The 13,332-nt window shown below is 56.4% G+C and overlaps 1 protein-coding gene across 2 annotated transcripts; it reads left to right on the forward strand.

Annotated features, from left to right (window-relative positions):
* Positions 1–6,967: 6,967 nt before the first annotated feature.
* ube2s (ubiquitin-conjugating enzyme E2S) lies at positions 6,968–11,403 on the forward strand. 2 transcript variants are annotated; one of them, XM_088619359.1, is made up of 5 exons: positions 6,968–7,113; positions 7,217–7,355; positions 8,537–8,684; positions 9,294–9,484; positions 10,365–11,403. In XM_088619359.1, exons 2-5 carry the CDS (start codon positions 7,353–7,355, stop codon positions 10,689–10,691), a joined length of 669 nt encoding a protein of 222 aa, XP_088475485.1. In that variant the 5' UTR covers positions 6,968–7,113; positions 7,217–7,352; the 3' UTR covers positions 10,692–11,403. The 2 variants fall into 2 exon arrangements, with proteins under 2 accessions (XP_088475485.1, XP_088475484.1); XM_088619358.1 differs by having other exon boundaries at positions 6,968–7,355.
* The last annotated feature ends 1,929 nt before the right edge of the window (positions 11,404–13,332 follow it).

The following is a 13,332-nucleotide window of genomic DNA, read 5'->3' on the forward strand; positions in this document are numbered from 1 at the left end:
CTGCTCTACGCAGATGACCTGGTCCTGCTGTCGCCCACAGAACAGGGGCTGCAGCAGAACCTGGCACTGCTGGAGCAGGACTGTCAGACCTGGGCACTGACAGTCAATCTGAACAAAACAAGAGTCTTGGTTTTCCAGAAGGAAGATCTCAGGTAAACAGTTACCACTTCAACAACTGAACGACTGTCTCTCAATAATGCTCTTTACGCTGTATGTCAGCGTCCCATGATGTCTTTGTATTATAAATGTACGTAGACGTTACATTGATTGCATCTGCTTTGGCAGCACTGTAATCTACTGTTCATGCCAACAAAGCTGTCTGAGTGTGAATGAGAAACGTAGAGACAGAGAGAAATAGAGGTGTGTGTCTGTCAGTGTGTCTCACTGCTGACTCCACTGGACTTCACTGGAGAGCAGGATGATGTCACCAGCATTCCCACACCGAGGAAACCCTCTGTACAGCTCATCACCTGTTCCTCTCCCTCTGTGGTCATCTGTCCCCCCCACAGTGCTTCTCCCAGACACAGCCTGTTTCTCCTGTCTCTCCCACACAGCCTAGCTCTCTCACACAGCCTGTCTCTCCTGTCTCTCTCACACAGCCTGTCTCTCCTGTCTCTCCTACACAGTCTGTCTCTCTCACACAGCCTGTCTCTCTCACACAGTCTGTGTCTCTCCTGTCTCTCTCACACAGCCTGTCTCTCCTGTCTCTCTCACACAGTCTGTGTCTCTCCTGTCTCTCTCACACAGCCTGTCTCTCCTGTCTCTCTCACACAGTCTGTGTCTCTCCTGTCTCTCCCACACAGTCTGTCTCTCTCACACAGCCTGTGTCTCTCCTGTCTCTCCCACACAGCCTGTCTCTCCCACACAGCCTGTCTCTCCTGTCTCTCCCACACAGTCTGTCTCTCTCACACAGCCTGTCTCTCTCACACAGTCTGTGTCTCTCCTGTCTCTCCCACACAGCCTGTCTCTCCTGTCTCTCTCACACAGTCTGTGTCTCTCCTATCTCTCTCACACAGTCTGTCTCTCTCACACAGCCTGTGTCTCTCCTGTCTCTCCCACACAGCCTGTCTCTCCCACACAGCCTGTGTCTCTCCTGTCTCTCCCACACAGCCTGTCTCTCTCACACAGCCTGTGTCTCTCCTGTCTCTCTCACACAGTCTGTCTCTCTCACACAGTCTGTGTCTCTCCTGTCTCTCTCACACAGCCTGTCTCTCTCACACAGCCTGTGTCTCTCCTGTCTCTCTCACACAGTCTGTCTCTCTCACACAGTCTGTGTCTCTCCTGTCTCTCTCACACAGCCTGTCTCTCTCACACAGTCTGTGTCTCTCCTGTCTCTCCCACACAGCCTGTCTCTCCTGTCTCTCTCACACAGCCTGTCTCTCCTGTCTCTCCCACACAGTCTGTCTCTCTCACACAGCCTGTGTCTCTCCTGTCTCTCTCACACAGTCTGTCTCTCTCACACAGCCTGTCTCTCCTGTCTCTCTCACACAGCCTGTCTCTCTCACACAGTCTGTGTCTCTCCTGTCTCTCTCACACAGCCTGTCTCTCTCACACAGCCTGTGTCTCTCCTGTCTCTCTCACACAGTCTGTCTCTCTCACACAGTCTGTGTCTCTCCTGTCTCTCTCACACAGTCTGTCTCTCTCACACAGTCTGTGTCTCTCCTGTCTCTCTCACACAGCCTGTCTCTCCTGTCTCTCTCACACAGCCTGTCTCTCTCACACAGCCTGTGTCTCTCCTGTCTCTCTCACACAGTCTGTCTATCTCACACAGTCTGTGTCTCTCCTGTCTCTCCTACACAGTCTGTCTCTCTCACACAGCCTGTGTCTCTCCTGTCTCTCTCACACAGCCTGTCTCTCCTGTCTCTCTCACACAGTCTGTGTCTCTCCTGTCTCTCTCACACAGCCTGTCTCTCCTGTCTCTCTCACACAGTCTGTGTCTCTCCTGTCTCTCTCACACAGCCTGTCTCTCCTGTCTCTCTCACACAGTCTGTGTCTCTCCTGTCTCTCTCACACAGCCTGTCTCTCCTGTCTCTCTCACACAGTCTGTGTCTCTCACACAGTCTGTGTCTCTCCCACACAGCCTGTCTCTCCTGTCTCTCTCACACAGCCTGTGTCTCTCCTGTCTCTCCCACACAGTCTGTCTCTCTCACACAGTCTGTGTCTCTCCTGTCTCTCTCACACAGCCTGTGTCTCTCCTGTCTCTCCCACACAGCCTGTCTCTCCTGTCTCTCCCACACAGTCTGTCTCTCTCACACAGCCTGTCTCTCTCACACAGTCTGTGTCTCTCCTGTCTCTCCCACACAGCCTGTCTCTCCTGTCTCTCTCACACAGCCTGTCTCTCCTGTCTCTCCCACACGGTCTGTCTCTCTCACACAGCCTGTGTCTCTCCTGTCTCTCTCACACAGTCTGTCTCTCTCACACAGCCTGTCTCTCCTGTCTCTCTCACACAGCCTGTCTCTCTCACACAGCCTGTGTCTCTCCTGTCTCTCTCACACAGTCTGTCTATCTCACACAGTCTGTGTCTCTCCTGTCTCTCTCACACAGTCTGTCTCTCTCACACAGCCTGTGTCTCTCCTGTCTCTCCCACACAGTCTGTGTCTCAGAAGGGGACCCGGTCCGATCCAGTCCTTCCGAGCTGGGCTTGCGGACACGGCGTGCGCGGGGAAACAGCGCCGTCTAGTGGCGCCGGGCTGACACGACCCCTCCGAGTGTCGAGGCGCTGAATCCTGAGTTGAACTCGGCTTCGCCCTCGCCGGCAGATTATAGGGAAAGGTGCCGCCAGGCCGCAGACGGGGGGGGGGGATACTGCATTTTCCCACACTCCCAGGACTCCCATCCTGCTGCTTCCCAGAGGATACCAGTGAAAGAGCTTCGACGACAGCGCTGGGCAGTGCGTTCCACACCCCCGCCACTCATTGCGCAAAGAAAGCAGCAAGGGGACAGCGGACCCCTACCCTGCTCCACACACCCCAGTCCTGCTGTAACAGGATACCACTCCCCCGAGCGCAGCCGGCATCGCAGGGAAACTGGAGGAGAGCACTGGGCTCTAGGACTCAGTTCTGGACACAGCTGGGCTCCGGGGCTCAGTTCTGGGCACAGCTGGGCTCCGGGGCTCAGTTCTGGACACAGCTGGGCTCAGGGGCTCGGTTCTGGGCACAGCTGGGCTCTGAGGCTCAGTTCTGGGTACTGCTGGGCACTGAGAGAGTTCTGGACACAGCTGGGCTCAGGGGCTCAGTTCTGGGCACAGCTGGGCTCCGGAGCTCAGTTCTGGACACAGCTGGGCTCCGGAGCTCAGTTCTGGGCACTGCTAGGCTCTGGGGCTCAGTTCTGGGCACAGCTGGGCTCTGGGGCTCAGTTCTGGGCACAGCTGGGCTCTGAGGCTCAGTTCTGGGCACTGCTGGGCTCTGGGGCTCAGTTCTGGACACAACTGGGCTCCGGGGCTCAGTTCTGGACACAGCTGGACTCAGGGGCTCAGTTTTGGGCACTGCTGGGCTCTGGGGCTCAGTTTTGGGCACTGCTGGGCTCTGGGGCTCAGTTCTGGGCACAGCTGGGCTCTGAGGCTCAGTTCTGGGTACTGCTGGGCACTGAGAGAGTTCTGGACACAGCTGGGCTCAGGGGCTCAGTTCTGGACACAGCTGGGCTCCGGGGCTCAGTTCTGGACACAGCTGGGCTCAGGGGCTCCGTTCTGGGCACTGCTGGGCTCTGGGGCTCAGTTCTGGGCACAACTGGGCTCTGGGGCTCAGTTCTGGGCACTGCTGGGCTCTGGGGCTCAGTTCTGGGCACAACTGGGCTCTGAGAGAGTTTTGGGCACTGCTGGGCTCTGGGGCTCAGTTCTGGGCACTGCTGGGCTCCGGGGCTCAGTTCTGGGCACTGCTGGGCTCTGAGAGAGTTTTGGGCACTGCTGGGCTCAGGGGCTCAGTTCTGGGCACAGCTGGGCTCCAGGGCTCAGTTCTGGGTACTGCTGGGCTCTGGGGCTCAGTTCTGAACACTGCTGGGCTCAGGTGCTCAGTTCTGGGCACAGCTGGGCTCAGGGGCTCAGTTCTGGACACAGCTGGGCTCAGGGGCTCAGTTTTGGGCACTGCTGGGCTCTGAGGCTCAGTTCTGGGTACTGCTGGGCTCTGAGAGAGTTCTGGACACAGCTGGGATCTGGGGCTCAGTTCTGGGCACTGCTGGGCTCTGGGGCTCAGTTCTGGGCACAGCTGGGCTCTGGGGCTCAGTTCTGAACACTGCTGGGCTCTGGGGCTCAGTTCTGGGCACAACTGGGCTCTGGGGCTCAGTTCTGAACACTGCCGGGCTCCGGGGCTCAGTTCCGGGCACTGCTGGGCTCTGAGAGAGTTCTGGGCACTGCTGGGATCTGGGGCTCAGTTCTGAACACTGCTGGGCTCTGGGGCTCAGTTCTGGGCACAGCTGGGCTCCAGGGCTCAGTTCTGGACACAACTGGGCTCCGGGGCTCAGTTCTGGGCACAGCTGGGCTCTGAGAGAGTTCTGGGCACTGCTGGGCACTGAGAGAGTTCTGGGCACTGCTGGGATCTGGGGCTCAGTTCTGGGCACAGCTGGGCTCCAGGGCTCAGTTCTGGACACAACTGGGCTCTGGGGCTCAGTTCTTGGCACAGCTGGGCTCTGAGAGAGTTCTGGGCACTGCTGGGCTCTGGGGCTCAGTTCTGGGCACTGCTGGGCTCTGAGAGAGTTCTGGACACAGCTGGGTTCAGGGGCTCAGTTCTGGGCACTGCTGGGCACCGAGAGAGTTCTGGACACAGCTGGGCTCAGGGGCTCAGTTCTGGGCACTGCTGGGCATTGAGAGAGTTCTGGACACAGTTGGGCTCTGAGGCTCAGTTCTGGGCACAGCTGGGCTCCGGGGCTCAGTTCTGGGCACTGCTGGACTCCAGGGCTCAGTTCCGGGCACTGCTGGGCTCTGGGGCTCAGTTCTGGGCACAGCTGGGCTCTGAGAGAATTTTGGGCACAGCTGGGCTCTGGGGCTCAGTTCCGGGCACTGCTGGGCTCTGAGAGAGTTCTGGGCACTGCTGGGATCTGGGGCTCAGTTCTGGGCACTGCTGGGCTCAGGGGCTCAGTTCTGGACACAGCTGGGCTCAGGGGCCCAGTTCTGGGCACTGCTGGGCTCTGGGGCTCAGTTCTGTGTACTGCTGGGCTCTGAGAGAGTTCTGGGAACTGCTGGGCTCTGGGGCTCAGTTCTGGACACAGCTGGGCTCCGGGGCTCAGTTCTGGGCACTGCTGGGCTCCGGGGTTCACAGCAGGGGCTGGGGAAGGCGGGGATCCCCGATACTCAGTAGGGGACTGGGGACACCGGACCCTGAACTGGGATCACTACTACCCTCGGGCTGTGTAAAACACAGATTCCTATTTATGATGTTAACGCCCAAAATTGGGCAGCCTGTTATAATTGTTCATAAAGCAATTCTGAACCGTATTCTACCACCTAATGTTGTTACACCTTTTAACGAACTTCATTCCTAGTCATTATGGTACAGAGATCTCATTTACCTGAAGTTAGACCACTCGTTTTTGAGATAAAATGAGCCCAATTAACGTGTTATTCTGACTACAGTATAGACCAGAGAAATACACGGTAGAGTGCTTATCACAGACTGGTGTGTTAAAGTTTAGCCAAGATACTCGTTTGGAAACCATTTTAAATGTTGCAGTGGTGCCACATAATCACACCTGCTGTGTTTCCGGATCAAAACCGACCAAACGATTTCATCTACAAAGACAGAGTATAAGAAAGTATGTTCGAGTGACCATTTGCTTGGCAAACATCACAAATTCAATCAGGTTCTAAGATAAAACGCACAGCCCCGTGTGTGTGAATTCTGCATCTTTATTATCGTCTCACCCAGTCATTTCCTACGGTCGCCCAGATCTGACCGGGGACATTACAGATGAACAAAATCTGAATAAACCACCTAACATTCAATTAAACTACTTATCGTTAACTCCATGTCTTCAAATGTTACCAAGCTTTATGGCGGTCAGATGACAGAAACCATATATATAAGAAAATAGCAAACCGGTCACGTTTGTCCGGAACTGAACTAAAACTGCTCAGAGCTCTGGAGACCCGCGATAATAATAATAATAATAATAATAATAATAATTCTTACACTTATATAGCGCTTTTCTGGACACTCCACTCAAAGCGCTTTACAGGTAATGGGGATCCCCTCCACCACCACCACCGATAGGCGCAGCTAAATCAAATAGTGGTGCATTTTCTATAATAAAAAGTAGGTTTTCACGAATCCTCGGGCTTCCAAGCAGCAATTATAAAAAACTAAGAAGGTGGACATTTTGACAGCAACCACGTTTTAATATTCATCGTAGGTTTATGAGCAGACGTCTGCCGCCCAGGTGCGGACTTACGTCCATTTTAATACCCTCCTCCGTGCCTCGGCTTTAGCAGAGACAAACTATGTTGCAAAAATGAACATTTCCTCACAAAAAAACAACCATAAATGAACACATTTAGCTCCTAAAACCGTAAAGCATAACAGCCATGACTGAAGACCAGCAGCGCCCTAACAGGAATGACGTCACTTAGCAAACTTCCGCCCCTTACGTCCCGGCACTCAAACAGACGCCGAGCCAATCATGGCGTACGGCGTACCTAATTCTTCTCTTATTGGATCAAACTAATGTCACTCCCGACGCTCCCCATCTTGATTTGCTTTCTTTGCCGTCAATCAAGTACGCCGTTTGCCCAGTGGGCGGTGTCGCCCCCCTCCCCGGAGAAAGAGGGGTAGGCACTAATTATTCAAACGGACCAATCAGAGTAAAGCATTTTCCACTCGCTCGACTGGCATTGGTCGAGACGGTTGCCGGGTGGCATGACGGGGAGCGGCCTCCGGCGGGCGATTGGCTCAGAGCGTTGTGGGTGGAAGTGACGTCAGGCGCTCCTCGTTTTTCGATTGGCTGGGCGGGCGGGATTTTTTCTGTTTTTTTTGTATTTGTGTTCCTGTGCGTCCGCCCGTCGGAAAGAGAATTCGGCGCAGCATCCGTCCAGGGAGGGTATTAAAAATATAATAAATAATTTTATAAATATATTTGCAGCAGGAGCGTCGGAATCGGGGCCCGGAGTCGAGGAGGCGCTTAAATAAGGTGGGCCGCGGGTCCTTGTTGACGAGCGGGAGGTGAAATTATAAAACAAACCTGGAAATATATTTAGAATTTTTTTTATTATCATTTTTTTTTCTCACCGGAGATCCTGTCCCTCTCTCGCCGAGGGGGCTGAACTTTAAAAAGAGCTGTCCTGGCCGAGATCTCTCTCTGCCCCCCTCCCCTCTCCTCTCGCTCTCCAGAAGCGCCCCGACCCCAGCGGTACCGGACCGGACCCAGACATGGTGAGTGAGCGCTGCGCCTCTCTCCCTCTTTAAATCGCCTCGGTCAGTAAAAACACGCTGTTCGGCACAAGGTTCGGCCCCGGAGCCCTTACCGCTGGCTAGAAAGTCCACGGAGCCGCCGGGTCCGGACCCGCGGCCCGGCGGTACCGCTCGCCTCCCTCCAGCGAGCTGTTGCTGGAGTAAAAAGTACCCTTCTGCGAGAAGGCACGGTGATCAGGCGACTGTGCGCCGCCTGCGGGTCCCGGGCCCGGTTCCGCGCGTCTCCCCGGGGTCTCTGCCCTCCTGGTCCGGTTCCGCTCGGCTGCGGCCCGGGACTGGAGCAGGCGCACACCGCTGCCGTAGATCGCGGCATGTGTCGCGCTGGGCTTCCGCCTCGCAGCGGCCCGGCCCGGCCCGGCCGGTCGCTAGTAGGTGATTGATCCCGGTTTCTCATCCCGCTGTTGCCGGAAGGAAACCAGCGAATCCTGGTTAGCTTGTTCCCTCCTCCCACCACCCTCGGGGTACAGAAGCACCTCGTGCTCTCGGTTTTAAACGCTTTTCCGCACAGCTTCCACTCGTGTCACTCGGAAGACTCTGCTCCCGCCCTCGAGGAGTTTAATGATAATAATAATTACACTGATGTAGCCCTGTTCTGGACACTCCACTCAGAGCTCCCCTCCACCACCAGCAGGGTGTACCCCACCTGCACGATCTCCAGTCCGCTCCCACACACCAGCTCTCAGTGGGGAGGAGAGCAGAGTGATGAGGCCAGTTCAGAGAGGGGGGTTATCAGGAGGCCATGATGGGTAAAGACCAGGGGGAAATTTGGCCAGGACACTGGGATTGTTAATGACCACAGAGAGTCAGGACCTCTGTCTCATCCGAAGGACGGCTGAGCTGTCCCAGGAGTCTCCCGCGGGTCCTGGCCAGGCTCCCCCTGCTGGGTACTTGTATCAGGTCCTCTTGTAGTGTTCAAGACTGAAGAGACACAGCTCCTCCAGCCTGAGCGGCCAGCAGTGGCTGTGGCCAGCGGTGTCCGGTCAGGCGTGGCCAGCGGTGTCCGGTCAGGCGTGGCCAGCGGTGTCCGGTCAGGCGTGGCTGTGGCCAGCGGTGTCCGGTCAGGCGTGGCTGTGGCCAGCGGTGTCCGGTCAGGCGTGGCTGTGGCCAGCGGTGTGTGACGTGATCCCCTCTCTCTTGTCCAGAACTCCAATGTGGAGAACCTGCCCCCCCAGGTCCTGCGGCTGGTTTACAAGGAGGTCAGCGCGCTGGCTGCTGACCCGCCAGAGGGCATCAAGATCTACCCCAGCGAGGAGGACATCACGGAGCTGCACACTGCCATCGAGGGGCCAGGTACACTGACCACTGACCACTGACCCCAGCCCCTGGCACACTGACCCCAGCCCCTGGCACACTGACCACTGACCCCAGCCCCAGCTCCAGGCACACTGACCCAGACTGACCAGTGTCCCCAGCCCCTGATGCACTGACCACTGACCCAGACTGACCAGTGTCCCCAGCCCCTTGCACACTGACCCAGACTGACCAGTGTCCCCAGCCCCTGGCACACTGACCACTGACCCAGACTGACCAGTGTCCCCAGCCCCAGCTCCAGGCGCACTAACCCAGACTGACCAGTGTCCCCAGCCCCTGGCACACTGACCACTGACCCAGACTGACCACTGACCCCAGCCCCTGGCACACTGACCACTGACCCAGACTGACCAGTGTCCCCAGCCCCTGGCGCACTGACCACTGACCCAGACTGACCAGTGTCCCCAGCCCCTGGTGCACTGACCCAGACTGACCAGTGTCCCCAGCCCCTGGCACACTGACCACTGACCCAGACTGACCAGTGTCCCCAGCCCCTGGCGCACTGACCCGTGTCCAGTGAGCAGGCGGGCTGGACCGCCCCCCTGCAGGCGGCGCTTGTGCTGACCCCTGACCCCTCTCTGCCCCCAGAGGGAACCCCGTTCGCGGGCGGCCTGTTCCACATGCGCCTGGTCCTGGGGAAGGACTTCCCTGCGGCGCCGCCCAAGGGCTACTTCCTGACCAAGATCTTCCACCCCAACGTGGGGCACAAGGGCGAGATCTGCGTCAACGTGCTGAAGAGGGACTGGCGGGCCGAGCTGGGGCTGAGACACGTGCTGCTGGTGAGGTCCGGGAGGGCCCGGGGAAGGTTCCGAGCGGCGCTCTTGTGCTCACGCGCTGTCCTGAGGAAGCGGAGAGGCACGCCCGCGCGTGCCGAGACCATATTTTAATACTATTCTAGATAATAATAATAATAATAATTGCTTACACTTATATAGCGCTTTTCTGGACACTCCACTCAGAACTCTTTACAGGTAATGGGGATCCCCTCCACCACCACCAGTGTGCAGCCCCACCTGGATGATGCGACGGCAGCCATAGTGCGCCAGAACGCTCCCCACACACCAGCTCTCAGTGGGGAGGAGAGCAGAGAGTAATATAGCCAATTTATAGAGGGGGATTATAGATACTGTTTCATTTTTAAATATACTGCTTGATATCATCAGTATTCCTCAATTATTTTGAAGACTGCTGTTTAATATTCAATATAAATTCCACAAAGACGAATCTGGAACTGAGCACAAAGCCGTGAGCGTTGCGAGAGGGCTGTAAGAGGCCCTGTGGCCCAGAGCTTGTGAGAACTGACGCGATGCGGCCCTTCCTGCTCACTAGTCCTCGTGCTGCCTGATGTGCTGTGATGCAGAGTGAATCGTCCAGCTTGTGCAGCAGGTCTGTCCCACAGTGTGATCTGTGGCAGCGCTGACAAGTCAGTCGTGTTTGTGGGTAGGAGCGTCTGGAAGAGGAGAGCCGTCTTCCTGCTGGGCTGAAAGAGCTGATTCACACGCCTGCTTGTTCACAGTGGAACAGAGCTGCTTCAGCTCGTGCTGAGTCTCTGGCGCTGGGCTGCACTGGGAACTGGGGCTGTGGTGCCCTGCGGCTCCTCTCGCCTCCAGAGCCTCCCCGTCGGCAGTGTGCTAACCCCCTGTCCCCCCTCTCTCGCAGACGATCAAGTGCCTGCTCATCCACCCGAACCCCGAGTCGGCCCTGAACGAGGAGGCGGGGCGCCTCCTGCTGGAGGACTACAGCGAGTACGCCTCCCGCGCGCGGCTCATGACCGAGATCCACGCCATGGGCGCGGGGCCGGACTCCGGCGAGGGCCCCCAGCCCAAGAAGCACGCGGGGGACCCCGCCAGCAAGCGGGCGGCGGCGGCGGGCGGGGCGGCGGCCTCGAACCCGGGGCCGGGCTCCAGCGGCGGCGGCGGAGGAGGAGGAGGGGGTGCGGCGGGCAAGAAGAAGACCGATAAGAAGCGGGCGCTCAGGCGCCTCTAGGGGCGCCCCCCCCCGGCCCCTGGGGGTCATGCTCCCCCCCTCCCTCGGGGAAACGGGCCATGAGCAGTGTGGACAGAACCCCACTCCCCCCCATCCTCTCTCTGCGCCCCCAACCCTCCTGACCCCCGCCGAGCCTCCTGCCTGGGGGGGGAGACCCCCCCTCTCGCTCTCTCTCGAAGTGGGGTGACCGTGCGGGGTCTCTCTCGAAGTGGGGTGACCGTGCGGGACCCTTGACCCGTAGTGTGGGAGTATCTGCGCTGGCGTGTCTGTGGGCGCAGCGCAGGTGGGGGGGGGCAGCGTTTTGGGGGTGCACGGGGGGGCGCTGGAGAAAGAGGGGGCCACGCACTGCGGACAGAGACTGAAGGGGGGACGGGAGACCCTGCAGGCTTCGTGCTGGTTGGATGCGCCTCGAATTTACAGGTTTATTGCCATGTCTTGGTGGCCTGTGAGGGCAGGGGTCAAGGGTCAGGAGGTCAGGGGGCAGCTGGGAGTGGGGTGCAATCACAGGATCCCCGGATTTTTTGAAATGTCTTTTTTCTCCCTACTTTTCTAAGATGTTTTTTTTAATCCCTGACTTTTTTTTTTCAAACTGCAAAACAAAAACACAAAACCGAACACCTCGCAGTCTGGGGAGACGCCTTTGATAAGTTATTTAATTTAACAAAATAAAAACCGGAAAAAAATGAGAAAAATAAAAATGTTTTAAAAATTGGTTCTGTTTTAAGATTTGGGTCTGTTATTTCTTGCCTATGCTTTATAAAATGTAGTCTTAAGAGTCTCTTTTTCGTGTCTTGTGCTAAAGTGTATATATTTACAACATCCACAGGGACTAGAAGAGTCTAGAGCCGTGCGACTGGGCCGTGTCAGTGTGTCCACAGGGACTAGAAGAGTCTAGAGCCCTGTGACTGGGCTGTGTCAGTGTGTCCACAGGGACTGGAAGAGTCTAGAGCCCTGTGTCTGAGCTGTCAGTGTCCACAGGGACTGGAAGAGTCTAGAGCCCTGTGTCTGGGCTGTATCAGTGTGTCCACAGGGACTAGAAGAGTCTAGAGCCCTGTGACTGGGCTGTGTCAGTGTCCACAGGGACTAGAAGAGTCCAGAGCCCTGTGTCTGGGCTGTGTCAGTGTGTCCACAGGGACTGGAAGAGTCTAGAGCCCTGTGTCTGAGCTGTCAGTGTCCACAGGGACTGGAAGAGTCTAGAGCCCTGTGTCTGGGCTGTATCAGTGTGTCCACAGGGACTAGAAGAGTCTAGAGCCCTGTGTCTGAGCTGTGTCAGTGTCCACAGGGACTGGAAGAGTCTAGAGCCCTGTGTCTGGGCTGTATCAGTGTGTCCACAGGGACTGGAAGAGTCTAGAGCCCTGTGTCTGGGCTGTATCAGTGTGTCCACAGGGACTAGAAGAGTCTAGAGCCCTGTGTCTGGGCTGTATCAGTGTGTCCACAGGGACTAGAAGAGTCTAGAGCCCTGTGACTGGGCTGTGTCAGTGTCCACAGGGACTAGAAGAGTCTAGAGCCCTGTGACTGGGCTGTGTCAGTGTCCACAGGGACTGGAAGAGTCTAGAGCCCTGTGTCTGGGCTGTGTCAGTGTGTCCACAGGGACTAGAAGAGTCTAGAGCCCTGGGACTGGGCTGTCAGTGTGTCCACAGGGACTAGAAGAGTCCAGAGCCCTGTGACTGGGCTGAGTCATGGTGTCCACAGGGACTAGAAGAGTCTAGAGCCCTGTGACTGGGCCGTGTGAGTGTGTCCACAGGGACTAGAAGAGTCTAGAGCCCTGTGACTGGGCTGTGTCAGTGTGTCCACAGGGACTAGAAGAGTCTAGAGCCCTGTGACTGGGCTGTGTCAGTGTGTCCACAGGGACTAGAAGAGTCTAGAGCCCTGTGACGGCTGTGTCAGTGTGTCCACAGGGACTAGAAGAGTCTAGAGCCTGTGTCTGGGCTGTGTCAGTGTGTCCACAGGGACTAGTCCACGGGGACTAGAAGAGTCTAGAGCCCCGTGACTGGGCTGTGTCAGTGAGAAAGGGTCATACTGTGTTTCCAGTCTATACTGAAGGACAGATCTGGTTGGACTCATACTGTTTCATGCTTTATGTGCTGAGAGAAGCAGATCAACACAACTCAACCACATTCCATACATGGGCCTGGATGTGAATTGGTATTAATTACAAATGAGAGCTGAATTAGCTGTAATTAAGCTCGTTAGAGAAGCCGCTCTGCTCCTTGTCAGAATCTAGATCTCTGGAGTGTTTTTTTTTTTTGTTGTATTTTTTAATTACTAGAGTTTTAATGGGTTAGTTGCCGTAGCAACTGGTCAAAGATCAATTTCCGTCTTTTTTCAAGTAAAAAATTAATAAAAGCAGGAAGAGCGAATAGTCACGCCTGAGCGAGCGCGTCTGTGTGACAGGTGTGTGTCCGCGCACGTATCCGTGTGTCTGCAGGAACTGTGCGCAGTGTATCGATTGTGTGCAGAAAGAGTGTGTGTCGGCTGCGTGTGTTTTTCACTCTCTCTCCTGCTAAAGGCGAATTCCGGGGATAAGCAAAAGACATACTCCTCTACAAGGAATATTCCAGCGCGAAATTTCCCCATTTCTTGACTCACACGTGCGAATGCGTCTCCACGGCCGTGTGTATGTGTGTGTGCAGCGTTGAGT

The sequence above is a fragment of the Lepisosteus platostomus genome, chromosome 25, assembly GCF_059453375.1.
Source record: "Lepisosteus platostomus isolate fLepPlt1 chromosome 25, fLepPlt1.hap1, whole genome shotgun sequence".
NCBI lineage: Eukaryota > Metazoa > Chordata > Actinopteri > Semionotiformes > Lepisosteidae > Lepisosteus > Lepisosteus platostomus.

Bases quoted from the DNA above. Each gene is read 5' to 3' on its own strand.
- ube2s (XM_088619358.1), top strand. The intron at 8,685-9,293 runs GTACACTGACCA...CTCTGCCCCCAG, and splicing joins CACTGCCATCGAGGGGCCAG to AGGGAACCCCGTTCGCGGGC. The intron at 9,485-10,364 runs GTGAGGTCCGGG...CCTCTCTCGCAG, and splicing joins GGCTGAGACACGTGCTGCTG to ACGATCAAGTGCCTGCTCAT.